The sequence below is a fragment of the Leopardus geoffroyi genome, chromosome B4 (assembly GCF_018350155.1).
Source record: "Leopardus geoffroyi isolate Oge1 chromosome B4, O.geoffroyi_Oge1_pat1.0, whole genome shotgun sequence".
In the NCBI taxonomy this organism is placed as follows: Eukaryota; Metazoa; Chordata; class Mammalia; order Carnivora; family Felidae; genus Leopardus; species Leopardus geoffroyi.
The window spans coordinates 130907214-130922148 of record NC_059341.1 but is presented as its reverse complement, the minus strand read 5'-3'; the positions used below and the strand labels follow the sequence as shown (position 1 = coordinate 130922148).

The 14935-nt window shown below is 53.5% G+C and overlaps 1 protein-coding gene and 1 long non-coding RNA gene across 2 annotated transcripts; both read left to right on the top strand.

Annotated features, from left to right (window-relative positions):
* The first annotated feature begins 351 nt into the window (after positions 1-351).
* Positions 352-8174, top strand: LOC123590734. Its single transcript, XR_006708954.1, has 3 exons — positions 352-677; positions 776-1313; positions 8067-8174. It is a non-coding gene; the product is annotated as an uncharacterized LOC123590734 (long non-coding RNA).
* Positions 8175-8292: 118 nt separating this feature from the next.
* On the top strand, positions 8293-14434 carry LOC123590733 (apolipoprotein L2-like). The gene is given in 4 exon segments (XM_045464183.1): positions 8293-8399; positions 9330-9450; positions 13269-13852; positions 13855-14434. Coding segments are annotated over 3 exon segments (966 nt in total). The 5' UTR covers positions 8293-8399; positions 9330-9337; the 3' UTR covers positions 14124-14434.
* The last annotated feature ends 501 nt before the right edge of the window (positions 14435-14935 follow it).

Sequence of the window (14935 nt, the reverse complement as noted above, 5' to 3'; positions counted from 1 at the left end):
CGGGAATCCATTCCGCGTCCTCAGTAGATAATCAGGCCGCGGGTGTATGGATAGTTCATTGAATTCTGTACCTCCCAATGGATTTATCTGGCCGTCAAGCGGAAGAATCAGGAGGAAGGGGAATTACAGAAAAAATGACCAGAAGGTCACGAAACCAGCAGAGGTGGACAAAACGTAACTCGAAGCAAGTGTCAAGGGTCGAAGTGACAAAGTGCCTTGGGGCTTGGCTCCCTCCCCCGCCCTGCCCTGAGCTGCTGCACGAAAGCCACCCCCTGTCCCCTCAGCCGTGTTTCCTCATCCGCAAACTCACACCCGTCCCGGGCCCACCGTCCAGCCCTGTGTCCATGCGTCCCCTCGGAACCACACAAGGGAGGAAGCCTAGCTTCCTGCTTTCATTTTCCATTTCTTGACACTCGCCTTCCTGGACAAGTCCTGCGCTTAGAAAGAGGTCTGTGGTCAAGCAGAACCAAGCAGAGGTTAGAAAACAGCAGCCTGGCCTCAGCCCTGTCCTGCAAACAGCCATGGCCGCCAAGGACGGGCCTCCTCGGGCACTGGGGCTGTCCCTGCCGTCAGCGACAGGTCTGGCGAGACCTGATTAGATCTGACACGGACACCGTGGTGGGGTGGCATGCGTGCCGCGGGTTTAGACTCCTCTCCCCCGGTGCCACGGGAGCACAGTAGGGGACAGCGGACTCTGCCTGCGTGGAGGCTGGAGGGCTTCTCAGAGGAGGTGATGCTAGATTCGGGCTTTGAAGCATAGGCCTGATTTTTCCAGGTGGTAGAAGCAGGTGATCCTGGCGAAGGATCTGCCAACCCAAATGCCTAGAGGCCACGCGGGGATGGCATTGAAGCAGCTGCAAAACGGCCAATATGCAGCGAGCATCCAGGTATGTCTGGCGTCGGTCCTAAGTGCTGGCGATAGGAAGGCGGATAATGCCAGAAGGGAGGTGGGTGGGGCGGAGAGGAGGGGCCTGGGAACAGACCCCCGTGGGGGCGGGGGCAAGGGGTCATTGGCTGAGGGTTCCTCAGTCCCTCAGCTGCAGGTTTTCCTTCCAGAAGCCCAAGGCAGGAAGGGCTGGGGCCAGAAGGACCTGGAACGTCAGATCTGAGGTTCCTACCTGAGGGGGTGGGACGGGCCCTGTGCTTGTGTGTGTCCATCCTGGGTGGCTCTGAAGTGGAGACTTTCAGTTTCCCTTTCAGTCCCATACATATTTGGGCCCGGAGTTGTGTGTTAATTACACACACCGCAGGTGACTGGGTCCACACGGCTAAAGAAAAGCCGGACGGTGTTCAGCTCAGAAGATGATTCCTTGGTAAGTGTGGAGGGTGGGAACCCCTGCCCCTCTAGTCACCCTCCAAACAGCTCTTGAAGGAAGAGGGATCCTAGCTCGGATTTCTAGCCCAAGGTCGTGCCCCAAAGAGCGGCATAGCCAGGATTTGAAGCCGGGTTTGTCTGACTTCTCCCCCTCCACCCCCGTGCCCCGAAACAGTGGAGAGGGAGGGGGGCACTGCTCATCCCAGGTACCAGACTGCCTGCGACCTGAGCAGACCCCAGGAGGGAGGTGGATATCGGGGAGGGGGGAGGTGTGGGGAGTGGGCAGGGGTGCTCATCCCTTTGGGGAATTTGGAGGAAGCAGAGGAGGTGAAGGAGGGCAGGTGAGTGGGAGCCTCTCCCTGCGGTGACCTGACTGGCAAAGCATTTCTTCTGAGATGCAAACGATCAAGGACTCAAGGTCGTGTCACCCACAGTGTCTCTGAGCCACCTGCTGGGTGCCAGGCTCTGCGGGGAAACTGAGGGCCAGAAAGGGAGCTTCTGGCCCAGGGTGCCTGGACCGGGAGACAGAGCAGGACGTCCGGGCATCCCCCGCTGCCCCGCGTGCCGTGGGGCAGTAAGAGAAGAGGCAGGCGTGGGTGCCCCTGTCAGCAAGAAGGGAGGCGGTGCCGGGGTGACAAGGGCCACATTGTGATACGGTCCCACCTTTGTACTCTTAAAACATCAAGCTGGGGACTCCTGGGGACGACTGTGGGGGCGTGAACTTACTCCTGTGTGTTCACACAGGCCGAGTCAGACCTAGTATGTGGTCGTTAAAATCTCATTTCTCCCCAAATATCTGGTGTTCCCTTCCACCCTGCCCGCCGAGAGCCGTGTGACCCTGGGCGAGTCCCTTCCCCTGGCGACTGTTTGTTCACATCTTTTAAAAAACTGGCTTCAGTGTTTTCATGTTGATTTGGAGGATCTCTCGCGTATCGTGCCTGCCCCGCTCTTGTCTGTTCTCAGCATCCATCAGTCGTGTCTCCTAAGGTGTCCTGTGCAATTTTCCCTTTTTTTTTTTTTTTTTTTTTTTTTGATGTTTATTTACTTTGAGACAGTCAGAGACCTGTGGCGCTCAGGGGAGGGGCAGAGAGAGAGGGAGAGAGAGAGACGGAGGGAAAGAGAAGATTCTAAGCAGGTTCCTTGTTGTCAGTGCAGAGCCCGATGTGGGGCTCGATCCCATGAACAGTGAGATCATGACTGAACTGAAACCAAGAGCGGGACGCTTCACAAACTGAGCCACCCAAGCGCCCCTGAAATTTTTAATTTTTAGCAGGTCAAATAGCTGTACCTTTCCCTTTATGGTCTGGGATTTCCATCTTGATTAGAAAAGTTAGCCCCAACTCAACATCATTTCTTCCGGGATATTTGTAGCTTTTTCTTTCTAGCTTACGTTTAGGTTCTGTTGGGACTGAGCGATTGATTTTTAAAGAGTTTATTTTTTTTTAAGTAATCTCTATGCCCAACGTGGGGCTTGCACTCACAAGCCCGAGAGCAAGAGTCGCACACTCCAGTCACTGAGCCAGCCGGGCGTCCCATTGTTGGGGTTGATTGATTGAGTTTGTACAAGCTTTTTGGTTTTTTCCTTCTCTTCCTCCTACTCCCAGATGTTACTTCTCCCCACCTTCCCCCTCCTCTCCCTCTTCCTCTTCCTCCTCCCCCCCCCCTTCCTCCCACTCCTTCTCTTTCTTCAGAACGTCTTTAATGGCTGCCACTGCAATCCAAAGGAACACGGCTTTTTTTGTGTGATTTCCAAGGAGCAGTAAGGAAGCGGCCTCCACCCTTCTCCCCAACGGGCAGCAGTTAGTGAACAAAATTGGGCTAAGGCTGGAGGGAGCTGGGCCCGACATCCACACCTGGCCTGGCCACCCTGGGGGGAGGGGAGGCTTTGGAAGGCACTTTCTGGGTCTCAGGCATCGGGACACCCATGTTTTTCTGCGGTTTCCTCTTCCTCTGTCTCCTCATACAAAAATATTATGGCTGGAGTACGGAGACACGAAGACGTGCATGGAAACTCTCAGAAATCTGAGAGGCCTGTCAAAAGCGCACTAAATCAATAGGGTAATTTGTATCAAACCTGAGGCACAGTCTTATTTGTTCTCGGCCAGAAAGAGCTTCTCCTCAAGATAGACAAGAAAAACAAAGAAAATTACTCAACGGTGAATGAAACTGGGGTGTGCCGTGACTCCTACACCCCAGATCTTAGCCTGGCTGTGCCCTGGAGGGCAGAGGGTGCCCCCGGGCAGAATAGGAAATGTGGCAGGGAACAGACAGGGCCTCTGCGTGCGCAGAGTGGAGGAAACAGAAGGCTGGAGAAAATACGGAGAACCACGGAGAGGACAGAGCACAGGCAAGGAGAGCCTGGAGAGTAACAGGGTGGGGTCGGGGGGGAGAAGCAGGCAGGGGAGGGAGCCTTTGAGCTGGGCATCTAAGCACAGATCAACGTTTACAAGTTAAGGAGGGTGGGGAAGGGCTTTCCAGGGGGAGGGAGCAGCCTGAGCACAGGTGTGGAGGCTGAGGTTAATCAGAAGCAAGGGGCAGAACATTGGACCTGCTTGGGCAGTAGAGCAAACGACTCTTGATCTCGGGGTTGTGAGTTCAAGGTCCACGTTGGACGTGGAGCCTACTTAAAATAAAAATTTTAAAAGAGAAAGGAAAAAAACAAAAAAAGAAGCAAGGAATGGGGCGCCTGGGTGGCGCAGTCGGTTAAGCGTCCGACTTCAGCCAGGTCACGATCTCGCGGTCTGTGAGTTCGAGCCCCGCGTCGGGCTCTGGGCTGATGGCTCAGAGCCTGGAGCCTGTTTCCGATTCTGTGTCTCCCTCTCTCTCTGCCCCTCCCCCATTCATGCTCTGTCTCTCTCTGTCCCAAAAATAAATAAACGTTGAAAAAAAAAAAAAAAAAGAAGCAAGGAAGCTCGGGGTCCGTGAGGGTGCCTGGACCAAGGCAACGAGGAAGACAGGAGTAGCAGCGACAGGGGGATGGGGCGCCAGGCTAAGGAGTTTGAACCTGGTGCTGTCTTCACCTCCCCTTTCCCTACCCGAGGAGGCTATCCCGCAGCCACTTGCAGGGAGATGCTTTGGTGAGAACCTCTGCCCTACCGCATCTGGAGAGCTTAGAGCTGGTGAGGATGGGAGGGCTCCCAGTCTGGGCCACGTCGTCGCACGGGACAGGCCCCTCTCTTCTCCTCCTCCCAACAACCTGGCCGGGAACTGACCAGTCAGCAGGCTAGTGAGGACCCCCCCGCCACGTACGAACCAAGCAGGAGGGAGCAACGTCCAGGATCAAAACCCAGCAGACACCCAAGACAAAGGTCAGAGCCAGGCCAAGAACAGCACAGGACGGGAAGGATGAGCCCGAGGGTGCAGACACATCTGCAAACGTTTGGTGTCATCCAGGGTCTGGTTCTGTCTACCCACGCAGTCCCCCTGGTCTCTGGTGCTCATGCTTCATGATGTCACTTGGCGGCCTGGGCTCCCAGGGTCATGCAGCATTCAAAGCAGAAGGAGGAGAAGGCGACCAGCCAGATCTTCTCTCCGCCTGTCCCTCGCAGCAGGAAGGCCCCAGGCCCCCCCTAAGCCGACTTCCCCTCGTGTCTTGTTTTGGCCAAGGCCGGGCCGGACAGTCGCCCGTTGCTGCAGAGGCGCCCAGAAAACACATACCTGGTGTCCAGGCCCCAACATGAGAGGCAGCAGGGTGGAGGGGGAGGCAGGTGGCCTGGGAGGAGGTGGAGGTGCATGGGAACTGGCGGGCTGGAAAGCAGCAGAGGCCGCGAGCATTGCTTTGTCCTTAACGTCAAGGCTGAGAGCAAAGATCAGTAGCTAGAAACGGATCAGTGTCAGCAAATGACCAGGGCAGCAGTGGTTTGGACAGAGGAAGATACCTGCTGGGAGCCGGCCGCACCCTTGCTGGGCCTGCCTTGATCCCCTGACAGCTGCCTGTGTGCGTTCTTTCCTCCTCGGTAGAACCCATGATAGATCCGTGTAGATCCGCACCCTTACCTTCCGTGCCCTTCAGCCTGAAGCCGCCAGGCACACTCCTGTGGTTGAGGAAGAGGGCGTTAGAACTGACTCTAGGATCTGGGCTTTGAGGGAGGCTCTTGAGGAAACAGGGCCGCTCTAGATGGGGTGCTGTGCTGCCGAAAGGGGGGGCATTTCTATCAGTGCGTGTCTCAGTAATCTTATCTAGCCCAGGAGAGGACAGAGGGCGATGCCTGGCTCAGTCGATTAAGCTTCAGCGTCTGACTCTTTTTTTTTTTTTTTTTTAATTTACATCCAAGTTAGCATCTAGTGCAACAATGATTTCAGGAGTCGATTCCTTAGTGCCCCCTTCCTCATGGAGCCCCTCCCCCCTCCCCCAACCCCTCCAGGAACCCTCAGTTTGTTCTCCGTATTTATGAGTCTCTTCTGTTTTGTCCCCCTCCCTGTTTTTATATTATTTTTGCTTCCCTTCCCTTATGTTCATCTGTTCTGTGTCTTGAAGTCCTCGTGAGTGAAGTCATATGATATTTGTCTTTCTCTAATTTCGCTTAGCATAATACCCCCCAGTTCCATCCACGTAGTTGCAAATGGCAAGATTTCATTCTTTCAGATTGCCAAGTAATACCCCATGGTCTATATACGCCACATCTTCTTTATCCATTCATCCATCGATGGACATTTGGGCTCTTTCCAGACTTTGGCTCTTGTCGATAGTGCTGCTATAAACATGAGGGTGCGTGTGTCCCTTTGAAACAGCACCCCTGTGTCCCTTGGATAAATGCCTAGTAGTGCAATTGCTGGGTCATAGGGTAGTTCTATCTTTAGTTTTTTGACGAACCTCCGTACTGTTTTCCAGACTGGCGGCACCAGCTTGCACTCCTACCGATAGGGCAAAAGAGATCCTCTTTCTCTGCATCCTCGCCAACATCTGTTGTTGCCTGAGTTGTTGACTTTTAGCCATTCTGACAGGTGTGAGGTGGTATCTCATTGTGGTTGTGATTTGTATTTCCCCGATGAGGAGTGACGTTGAGCATTTTTTCCTATGTCGGTTGGCCATCAGGATGTCTTCTTTGGAGAAGTGTCTATTCATGTCTTTTACCCATTTCTTCACTGGATTATTTGTTTTTTGCGTGTTGAGTTTGATAAGTTCTTTCTAGATTTTGGATACCCACCCTTTATCTGATATGTCATTTGCAAATATCTTCTCCCATTCTGTCGGTTGCCTTTTAGTGAAGCATCTGACTCTTGATTTCAGCTCAGGCCATGATGAATCTCATGGTTTACGAGACCCAGTCCCATGTTGGACTCTATGCTGAAAAAAGAATGCATAAAAAAAAAAGGGGGGAGAGAACAGAACAAGGACAAAACTTGCTAAAGAAGTAACAGTCATTCTTTTTAGCCAAGGGAGGGAATATTACCTGGAGGGAGTGCCAGGCTAGCCAGCCAATGTCAGGGCCTCTTGTGGTTTTCTTTCTCAGTCCCTTATCACAATCATATAATAAATAGAAGGGGGAAAATGCCCATAGGTATAGATGCATTTTTTAAGTTTATTTATTTTGAGAGAGAAAAGCACTAATGGCAGAGGGGCAGAGAGGAGGGATCAAGAGAGAGGATCCTAAGCCGGCTCCACACTGTCAGTGCGGAGCCTGACGCGGGGCTCGAACTCACGAACCATGATCATGACCTGAGCCGAGATCAAGAGTCAGATGCGTAACTGGCTGAGCCATGCAGGTGCCTCCTGGCCTTTCCTTCCTGAGCCAAAGTCAGCTGCTCAACCAGCTGACTGAGCCACCCAGGTGCCCCCAAAATGCCCATATATATTAAGACTCCCTTTCTTATTAAGATTAATTATAACTACCTTTTTTCACCTTTATAGCTACGTTTTTTTTGGTATATTTTGTCTCATTTGCCCTCATTTGAATATTATTAGGAACTCATGGCTTTTCACTGACTCAGCCTGGCCCAATTAAACGTGATCATGATGATCATTATCTATTATTATTATTATTAGATGTAATCTGTTGGGACTTCCCCATGGGTGCCCTGTTGAGCACGGCTCTGAACCTCCCTGAAAGCATCCTTGCGCCCTGGAGTGTGGACATTGTAGACCCGTGGAATCCAGGAATTCAGTTTCCCCCCCAAGGAGTCTTGCTACCTTTGAGTAAGAAACACCCACGGGTGCCTATGTGAGTGGGTGACATATTGCTAGGAAATCTATCTGTTGAAGGTTAGAGTTCACTGTGTTCTAGTTTAACTCATGTTATCATCCCACTTTTTTTTTCTTAACGTTTTATTTATTTTTGAAAGAGAGAGAGATAAAGAGAGAGCACATGCGTGTGAGCGGGGGAGGGGCAGAGAGAGGGAGAGACACAGAATCCGAAGCAAGGCTCCAGGCTCAGAGCCGTCAGCACAGAGTCCAGTGCGGGGCTCGAACCCACAGACCGCGAGGTCATGACCTGAGCCAAAGTCGGACGCTCAACCGACTGAGCCACCCAGGAGCCCCAAACCTTAAAACAAAATAAGATGGCAACCCCAAGAGCACCCACCTCATGGAGTGTGTGTGACTAATCAGTGAAGGAACCATAAGGAGCCCTGCCCCTCCTAGATACTTGATCCACATTAGCTATCGCCAGTTAATAAACACAGATGTGCCTGACCTCGAGTAACTTCTAGAACATTCCGTCCCATCTTTTCTTCTGTGTTTGGTTTTATTGCCTCTATAGCTTCTCAGAGGGCAGTCTCCCTCTCTGATTGTCTTCTCCTTGTGCCCCAACAGGACAGCAGGACTGTGACCTGGCTTGGGAACAGGCTGGAGTGAGCTGAGTAACCTTCCTTAAATAGCAGCCAGTAGAGGCCAGGAGACAGACGGACATATCAGGGTAAGTCCATTTTGGCATTTGTGACCTTCCCAGAGGGAACCACCAGGGACCTGGCCCCTTGCTGCTCCCTGCGGTCACCGCTGGCTCACACTTGACTGCACAATTTGTTCTCTCTTTCTCAAGGGTGAAGCGACCCCTCCTTCCGACCGGGACGCAGACGCAAGCTGGGGGGAAAAGTCTGAGATCCCACTGCTGGCACCGTACCCAAGAAGCCTGTGGGCTCTGCCCAGGTAGTCACCTTCCAGATGATTCCCGGAATTGGGGGAGTGCCTCCAGCTGAGTTAACCCACAGTGGAATCAGTCCCTTGAAGGGGACTGTTGAGTGTCCTGGGCCCTTCAAGAGGGACCAAGGGGGAGCCCCCACCCTTGGTCCGGGAGTCCATAGGGGCCCCTCCCTCCTGTCCTCTTCTCAGGGTCATGGCAAAGGTGCTCACTTCCTCCCTCCCCCTGCCGCCCATCCAATGACCCAGAAGCGAGGCCGGGACAGCCCACAGGAGGTGGGGGACGGCAGGGGGGAAGGAGAGAAGGAAGGAGTCCTGAACTAGTCACCTTGGGGGCTTCTCCTGCCCTCTTGACCTGTCCAGCCCGGCTGGGGACGACTGTAGGGTTTTACCAAGCCATTCCCTCCAGCTCTCGCCCTGCGGCCGGCCTGACTGCTGGTCCGCGAGGGACGGTGGGCCACTGAACTGGACCCCAGGGTGGCCTTGGCCACCTCCCACCTGTGTGACCCGGGGTGCCTTGCCTAACCTCACCTGTAAAATGAGAATATTCCCTTATGTTGTTGCAACGATCAAATATAATGTGTGTATGTGGTCTGGGCCGGGACCTGCCACACAGTATGCTGGCCCTGAGTCTCGTTGCTGTCCCCTCTACACGGACCCTGTCAGCTCCAGGTGGAAACCTCCCCTCCCCCAGTACCCCCCGGCTGCCACCTGCCCGTGTCTCAGGAATAAGCCCCCGACATATCAGATGTGAAAGCTGAGGCGAGGCCTGAGGGTATTCACCTCAATACCCCTGCCTAGGCCGGCTTGCAGTGAATACACAGATTTAGTGTTGTGGGTTCCCTCCAGCTAAGCCCCGGTTTCCTCTCTCCCTTAGCGAAGCAGGAAGAAGAAAAAACAAAACAACTCTTCACTTTTTTCTTTTTTTTCCCCATCCAGAGAGCGATATGGAGGATATCATTGAGTATTTCCAGGACTCAGTGAGCTGGGATGACCTACATCTCCTGCTGACTGACCAGGAAGCCTGGGAGAGCTTCATGGCTGAGGCCAACTTGTCCAGGTAACCCCCCGGGGATGCCCCAAGGTGGTCCCCAGATCTCCGCGTGGCAGTATCCTCGGGCTGGGGTTGAGTGTGCTCCTTCTCAACAATCCGTGAGGAATATGTCTCCCATGGCATTCGCTGGCAGGGAATGGCCTCGGGTTGAGAAGAGATGAGACCTGCAGAGGGCAAGTTAGGTGACCTTGGGCCTGAACCTAAAGCAGACCTATCTCTGCCTTGGTTTCTTCATCTGTTCAATTTTATCGGGGAGAAACCAAGATAATGTACGTAAAGGGCTTGGCATCGTCACCGGCACATAGTAGGTGCTCGATCAATGTTAACTTTTTATTTTTTTTTAAGCTTGTTTATTTTGAGAGAGAGACAGAGACAGCACAACTGGGGAAGGGGCAGAGAAAAAGAGGGAGAAAGAGAGAGAGAGAGGGAGAATCCCAAGCAGGCTCCACATTGTCAGCCCAGAGCCCGACTCAGGGCTCGAACTCATGAACCATGAAATCATGACCTGAGCCGAAATCAAGAGTTGGACGCTCAACCGAGTGAGCCACCCAGGGGCCTCAATGTTAACTTTTTAGAAGATTGCCACGAAGAGACAGGGGCCAAGGGTCTTCTTCCTGGAGATGAGGGACCAGTCTGAAGAACGCTGACGTACCAGTCTGTGCCCCTGGGCATTTGGGCTAAAGCCTTCCCTCCCCATCTAAGGAGTTGTATGAATACTGCAGGATCCTGCTGGCCCACGAGGTGGAGAGACTGGAGTGGAGTTGGACCAAGCTGTGTTGGATCCAGACTCTATCTCTGTCCAGCCCTGTGTTTCTGGGTGTGTAGTCTATTAGTCATTTGTTCAATGTAAACAGTAACTCAACCTGATAAGATGATGGCGAAGGCCTTAGCATGAACTGCAAGGTCAAAGGTGGGGGCCCAAGGGCAATCGTCTTGTCCAAAGGCCGGGATGGACAAGAGGAAGTCTAGGTTGGAGGACTAGGTAAACTTGGGCAGCAAGGCTAGGACTGAGTGAAGCTCCCGGCACAAAACTCGAGGTCTTGCGGGGCGCCTGGGTGGCGCAGTCGGTTAAGCGTCCGACTTCAGCCAGGTCATGATCTCGCGGTCCGTGAGTTCGAGCCCCGCGTCAGGCTCTGGGCTGATGGCTCAGAGCCTGGAGCCTGTTTCCGATTCTGTGTCTCCCTCTCTCTCTGCCCCTCCCCCATTCATGCTCTGTCTCTCTCTGTCCCAAAAATAAATAAAAACGTTGAAAAAAAAAAATTGAAAAAAAAAATTAAAAAAAAAACTCGAGGTCCTGGGAGAGGGAGAGGGGACATTTGTTCCCTTCCTTCTTTAATCTCCTCACCACTAGGCATGCAGGGCCATGGCGGGGAGGGGTGTTGTCTCCTCCATACTTTGCCTGGGAGCTGGGGGGTCTTGACCACCATTTGGAAGCCTCTCCTCTTCTTACAAATTTTTTTTAATGTTTACTTTTGAGAGACAGAGTGACAGCATGAGCAGGGGAGGGGCAGAGAGAGAGGGGGACACAGAATCCGAAGCAACCTCCAGGCTCCGAGCTGTCAGCACAGAGCCCGACGTGGGGCTCGAACTCACGAACCGCGAGATCATGACCTGAGCCGAAGTCGGATGCTTGCCCGACTCAGCCACCCAGGCGCCCCTATCCTCTTCTACGAAGAGCAGCCCCAGACCAGTGGGAGCCAACGTGGCTCTGCGACAACTAGTGGCATCACAGGGGGCAGCTGCTAATTCTGTACTCAATTCTGGGGAGACGCACAAGTCCCCACCAGAGGGGAAAGTACTTCCTCCACCAGCTTGTCCAAATGCGGTCTTTTCAGGCTTGGGGTTTCATACAGATGGCTCTCCAAGTCTCTCATATCTTTAAGCGATTTCATAAAAGTTGCACATGGCATTGGTGTGCATGCCTATGAAGCTGTCACCAGCTAAGGTGTGAGTTAGGCTGATGACACCTGAGAGGTTGGGGGTGCTGGGTGGTGGGTCAGGAGTCAACGAGGTGAACTGGAAGAGTCTGGGGGGGAACCAGGGTAACGGACGTCCTGCTTCTCAGTCAGTTGGGGCAGTCACTGGGCCGTGGTCCTCAAACCGCCGTGAGGTTGGATGATTCTCTGAAAGTGTTCACAGAGAGCACTGAGAGCTGTCACACTCAGTCACGCTGTCTTCCAGGCAAGGATGCAGGTGGCCACGGGGGGGAGACGCATGGGGGAGGGTCTGGGAGGGTTTCAAATGCGAAGCTTCCGTCGTCCTCCTCCGGACGCGTGACCGTCCTGCGTTCAATCTGTGACAGTGCAAATGGAGCATGGCCCACCAGGGAAGCTCACACTGTGAGAGAAAACACTTTGACGTTGATTAAAAAGATGACTTAATTCAGGGCTGTGGCCATAGAAGGGAGATCAGGCTCTGCTCCGGATACAGAGCTGGGGATTTATAGCCGAGGAGCGGGGCGGGGGCGGCAGATGAGAAATCACTAAGAGAAGAAGGTGGACGACGCTTGCTAAACGGACCCAGCAGGGTTCTTGCTGAAGGCAGGTCAAGAGCTTCCACATCAGGGACGCCCGGGTGGCTCAGTCGGGAAAGCGTCCGACTCTTGATTTCAGCTCAGGTCATGATCTCGCGGTTCTCGAGATCGAGCCCTGTGCCGGGCTCGGCACTGACAGCGAGGCGCCTGCTCGAGATTCTCTCTCTCTCTTCCTCTCTCTCTTGCCCTCCTCTGCTCGTGCTCTCTCTCACACTCAAAGTAAATAAAAAAAAAAAAAGAGCTTCCACATCAAAGGTGGGATTCGATCAGATATCAAAGGTGATCCGTTATCAAGAGTGGGAAGATTCTCATTAAACTGACCTAACAGGGTTCTTGCGAAGCCCGGGCACTACAGGCTGTCACGGACAGGACACAGAAGGCCAAGGTCGACAGGCTACACAGGCACTGCATCTAGTCAAAAAGAGGGCCTAGAAGATCAAGGAGAGAGTCTTTTAGAGTTTTATGGGGGCCCAATGACATTCGCTGCATGGCTGACCTGTCTGTCATCTCCAGCCCCTCCTTGAGGTCACACCCATGCCTTTAGTTTCTAGTGCCTCCGTAGGTCAGAACCGATAGCACACGACCCAAAGCCCCCATCGTACGTCGCGATGTCAGGCCAAAGGCCCATGCAAAGGAAGACAGTCCTATCCTTCTAGGACCCTTACCATTCCAGGCAGGGGCCTAGAGGTCACTTCCCAGTAGCCAAGGGCAGAGGGCAGACCTCTCTGTGGGTAAGGTTCATCCTTCCGTACACACTAAGCTTCTCCGAATGAAGGTTTTTCTGCTCCAATGCCACTTCCCTTTGTTCATCCACAAACACTGTGGCGCTGAGAGTGTTGACCTGCCCTTGAGTGAGAAGCCATCTTTCCTGAATACCTACCAGTTGGGGTGCCCGGGTGGCTCCGTCGGTTGAGTGTCTGACTCTTGATTTGGGCTCAGGTCGTGATCTCAACGGCCCAGACCCTCCTTGGGATTCTTTCTTTCCCTCTCTCTCTGCTCCTCCTTCCCCCCACCCGCCCCTCGAAGTAAATAAATAAATACCCTTAAAAACATGCCTCCCACTTAGAGCATCTGAAGAGGAGCACGTATTCATTCCCTGGCTGAGTATGTGTTATGGAGCACGAGCAAGGTACAGAACGTGTGTGTCACATGGCAAGAAACATTCTTCGCATCTGTCAAACTCTTGTCCATTTGATTTGTAGTGCACGTTCTGCGGTCGATGCGGGAAAGACGGAATCAAGCCCACTTGACGGCTAAGCTTTTCCTAATCGCTTGACCTTCACCTTTCCAGGGAGGAGGCAGATGTGCTACACGCAGGTCTGTGTGAGCTGCAGGCAGACCTGTGTATGGAGGGCAGAGAGAGGATCCAAAGAGACCACCTGGAGGAGAGGTTTTTGAACGACTATCCCCGGTTGAAACAGGAGCTTAAGGGGCAAATACGAAAGCTCCACAAGCTGGCGGACAAGGTTGACAAGGTACACAGGGGCTGCACCATCTCCAACATCATGGCCAGCTCCGCCGGCGTGATGTCTGGGGTCCTGACCATCCTGGGCCTGGGTCTGGCACCTGTGACATCAGGGATCAGTCTGTCACTCTTGGCAACGGGGGTGGGGCTGCGAACAGCATCTGCTGTGACCACTGTGTCCAGCAGCATCGTGAAGCACTCGAGCACGTCGTCCGCGGAAGCCAAAGCCCGTCGCCTGGCATCAGCTGGCGATAACAGAGGGAAGACCATTGCAAAGGCTCTGTGTCAGAACACACCCCGAATGTTTTCCGTAACAAACAGTTTCGTGCGAGTCCTGCGAAACATTGGAAAGAATGTTCATGCCATCAGGCTGGCCAAAGCCAGTCCTCAGCAGCCTGTGCCAAGAGGTTCATGACAGCTGGGAGAGTCTCAGTTCGAAGTGACAAGCGGGTGAAGAAAGTTTTTGGAGGCACTGTTCTGGCAATGATCAGAGGAGCCCAGATCATGGACGTGGGCACCGTGATCACCTCCCTTCTGGTGGATGTGGCCAACCTTGTGGAAGAGTCAAAGCACCTGCATCAGGGGGCAAAGGCAGAGTCGGCTGAAAGGCTGAGACAGCAGGCCCAGTTGCTAGAGAACAAGTTGAAGGAGCTCAACCGGATGTATGAAAGTCTAAAGTAGGGCCCGGCCCCATGACCTCCAAACAGGGCAGGGAGCAGGGTCATGTGCGGGACAAAGGCATGGAGGTACCTCATGAGAGGAGAAGAGGGGGCCAAATAAAGTTTTTGAGGGGCGATTGGGTGGCTCAGTCAGTTACGCATCTGACTCTTGGTTTCAGCCCAGGTCACCATCTCACAGCCGATGGGTTTGATCCCTGACAATGCGTTGGGGCTCCTCAATGACAGCAGAGGCTGCTTGGGATTCTCTCTCTCTCTCCCTCTCTCTGCCCCTGCCCTGCTCACTCTCTCTCTCTCTCTCTCTCTCTCTCTCTCTCTCTCTCTCAAAATAAGTAAATAAACTTAAAAAAAAATTAAAAAATTTTTGGAATGTGGTGTAAAGGAGTTTGGCATTTCTGTAGCTGCACACGGCGGGGGGGAGGGATTAATGCCAATGAGAGGGGCGTCAAAGAGAAGGAAGGCAGGCGGAAGCTGGAAGAAGGAGGGAGGGGGCTAGAGAGTGAGGGGGATGGACCAAAGAGGACACGGAGGACATGGCTCAAGAGAGATGTGGAGGAACAAGCCGTGGGAAGGCCAGGAATACTACAGTTAGAATTGTTGGCATATGGAGAAGTGCCTCTCTGTTGACCCTCCCCATGGTTTGAGGGACATGCCAGCGAGGACGGACTCCCCCCTTGCTGAGGGGACTCCAGCCCTACCTTTCCTGTCTCGACCCACCTTCATCTTCCAGCAGGCTCACCTTAGGTAGACGGCGACTTCCTCGTGACGGTTGGTGGCCGCGACAAGGATGCTGGCCGCAGTGCTGGCGGTGGGGAC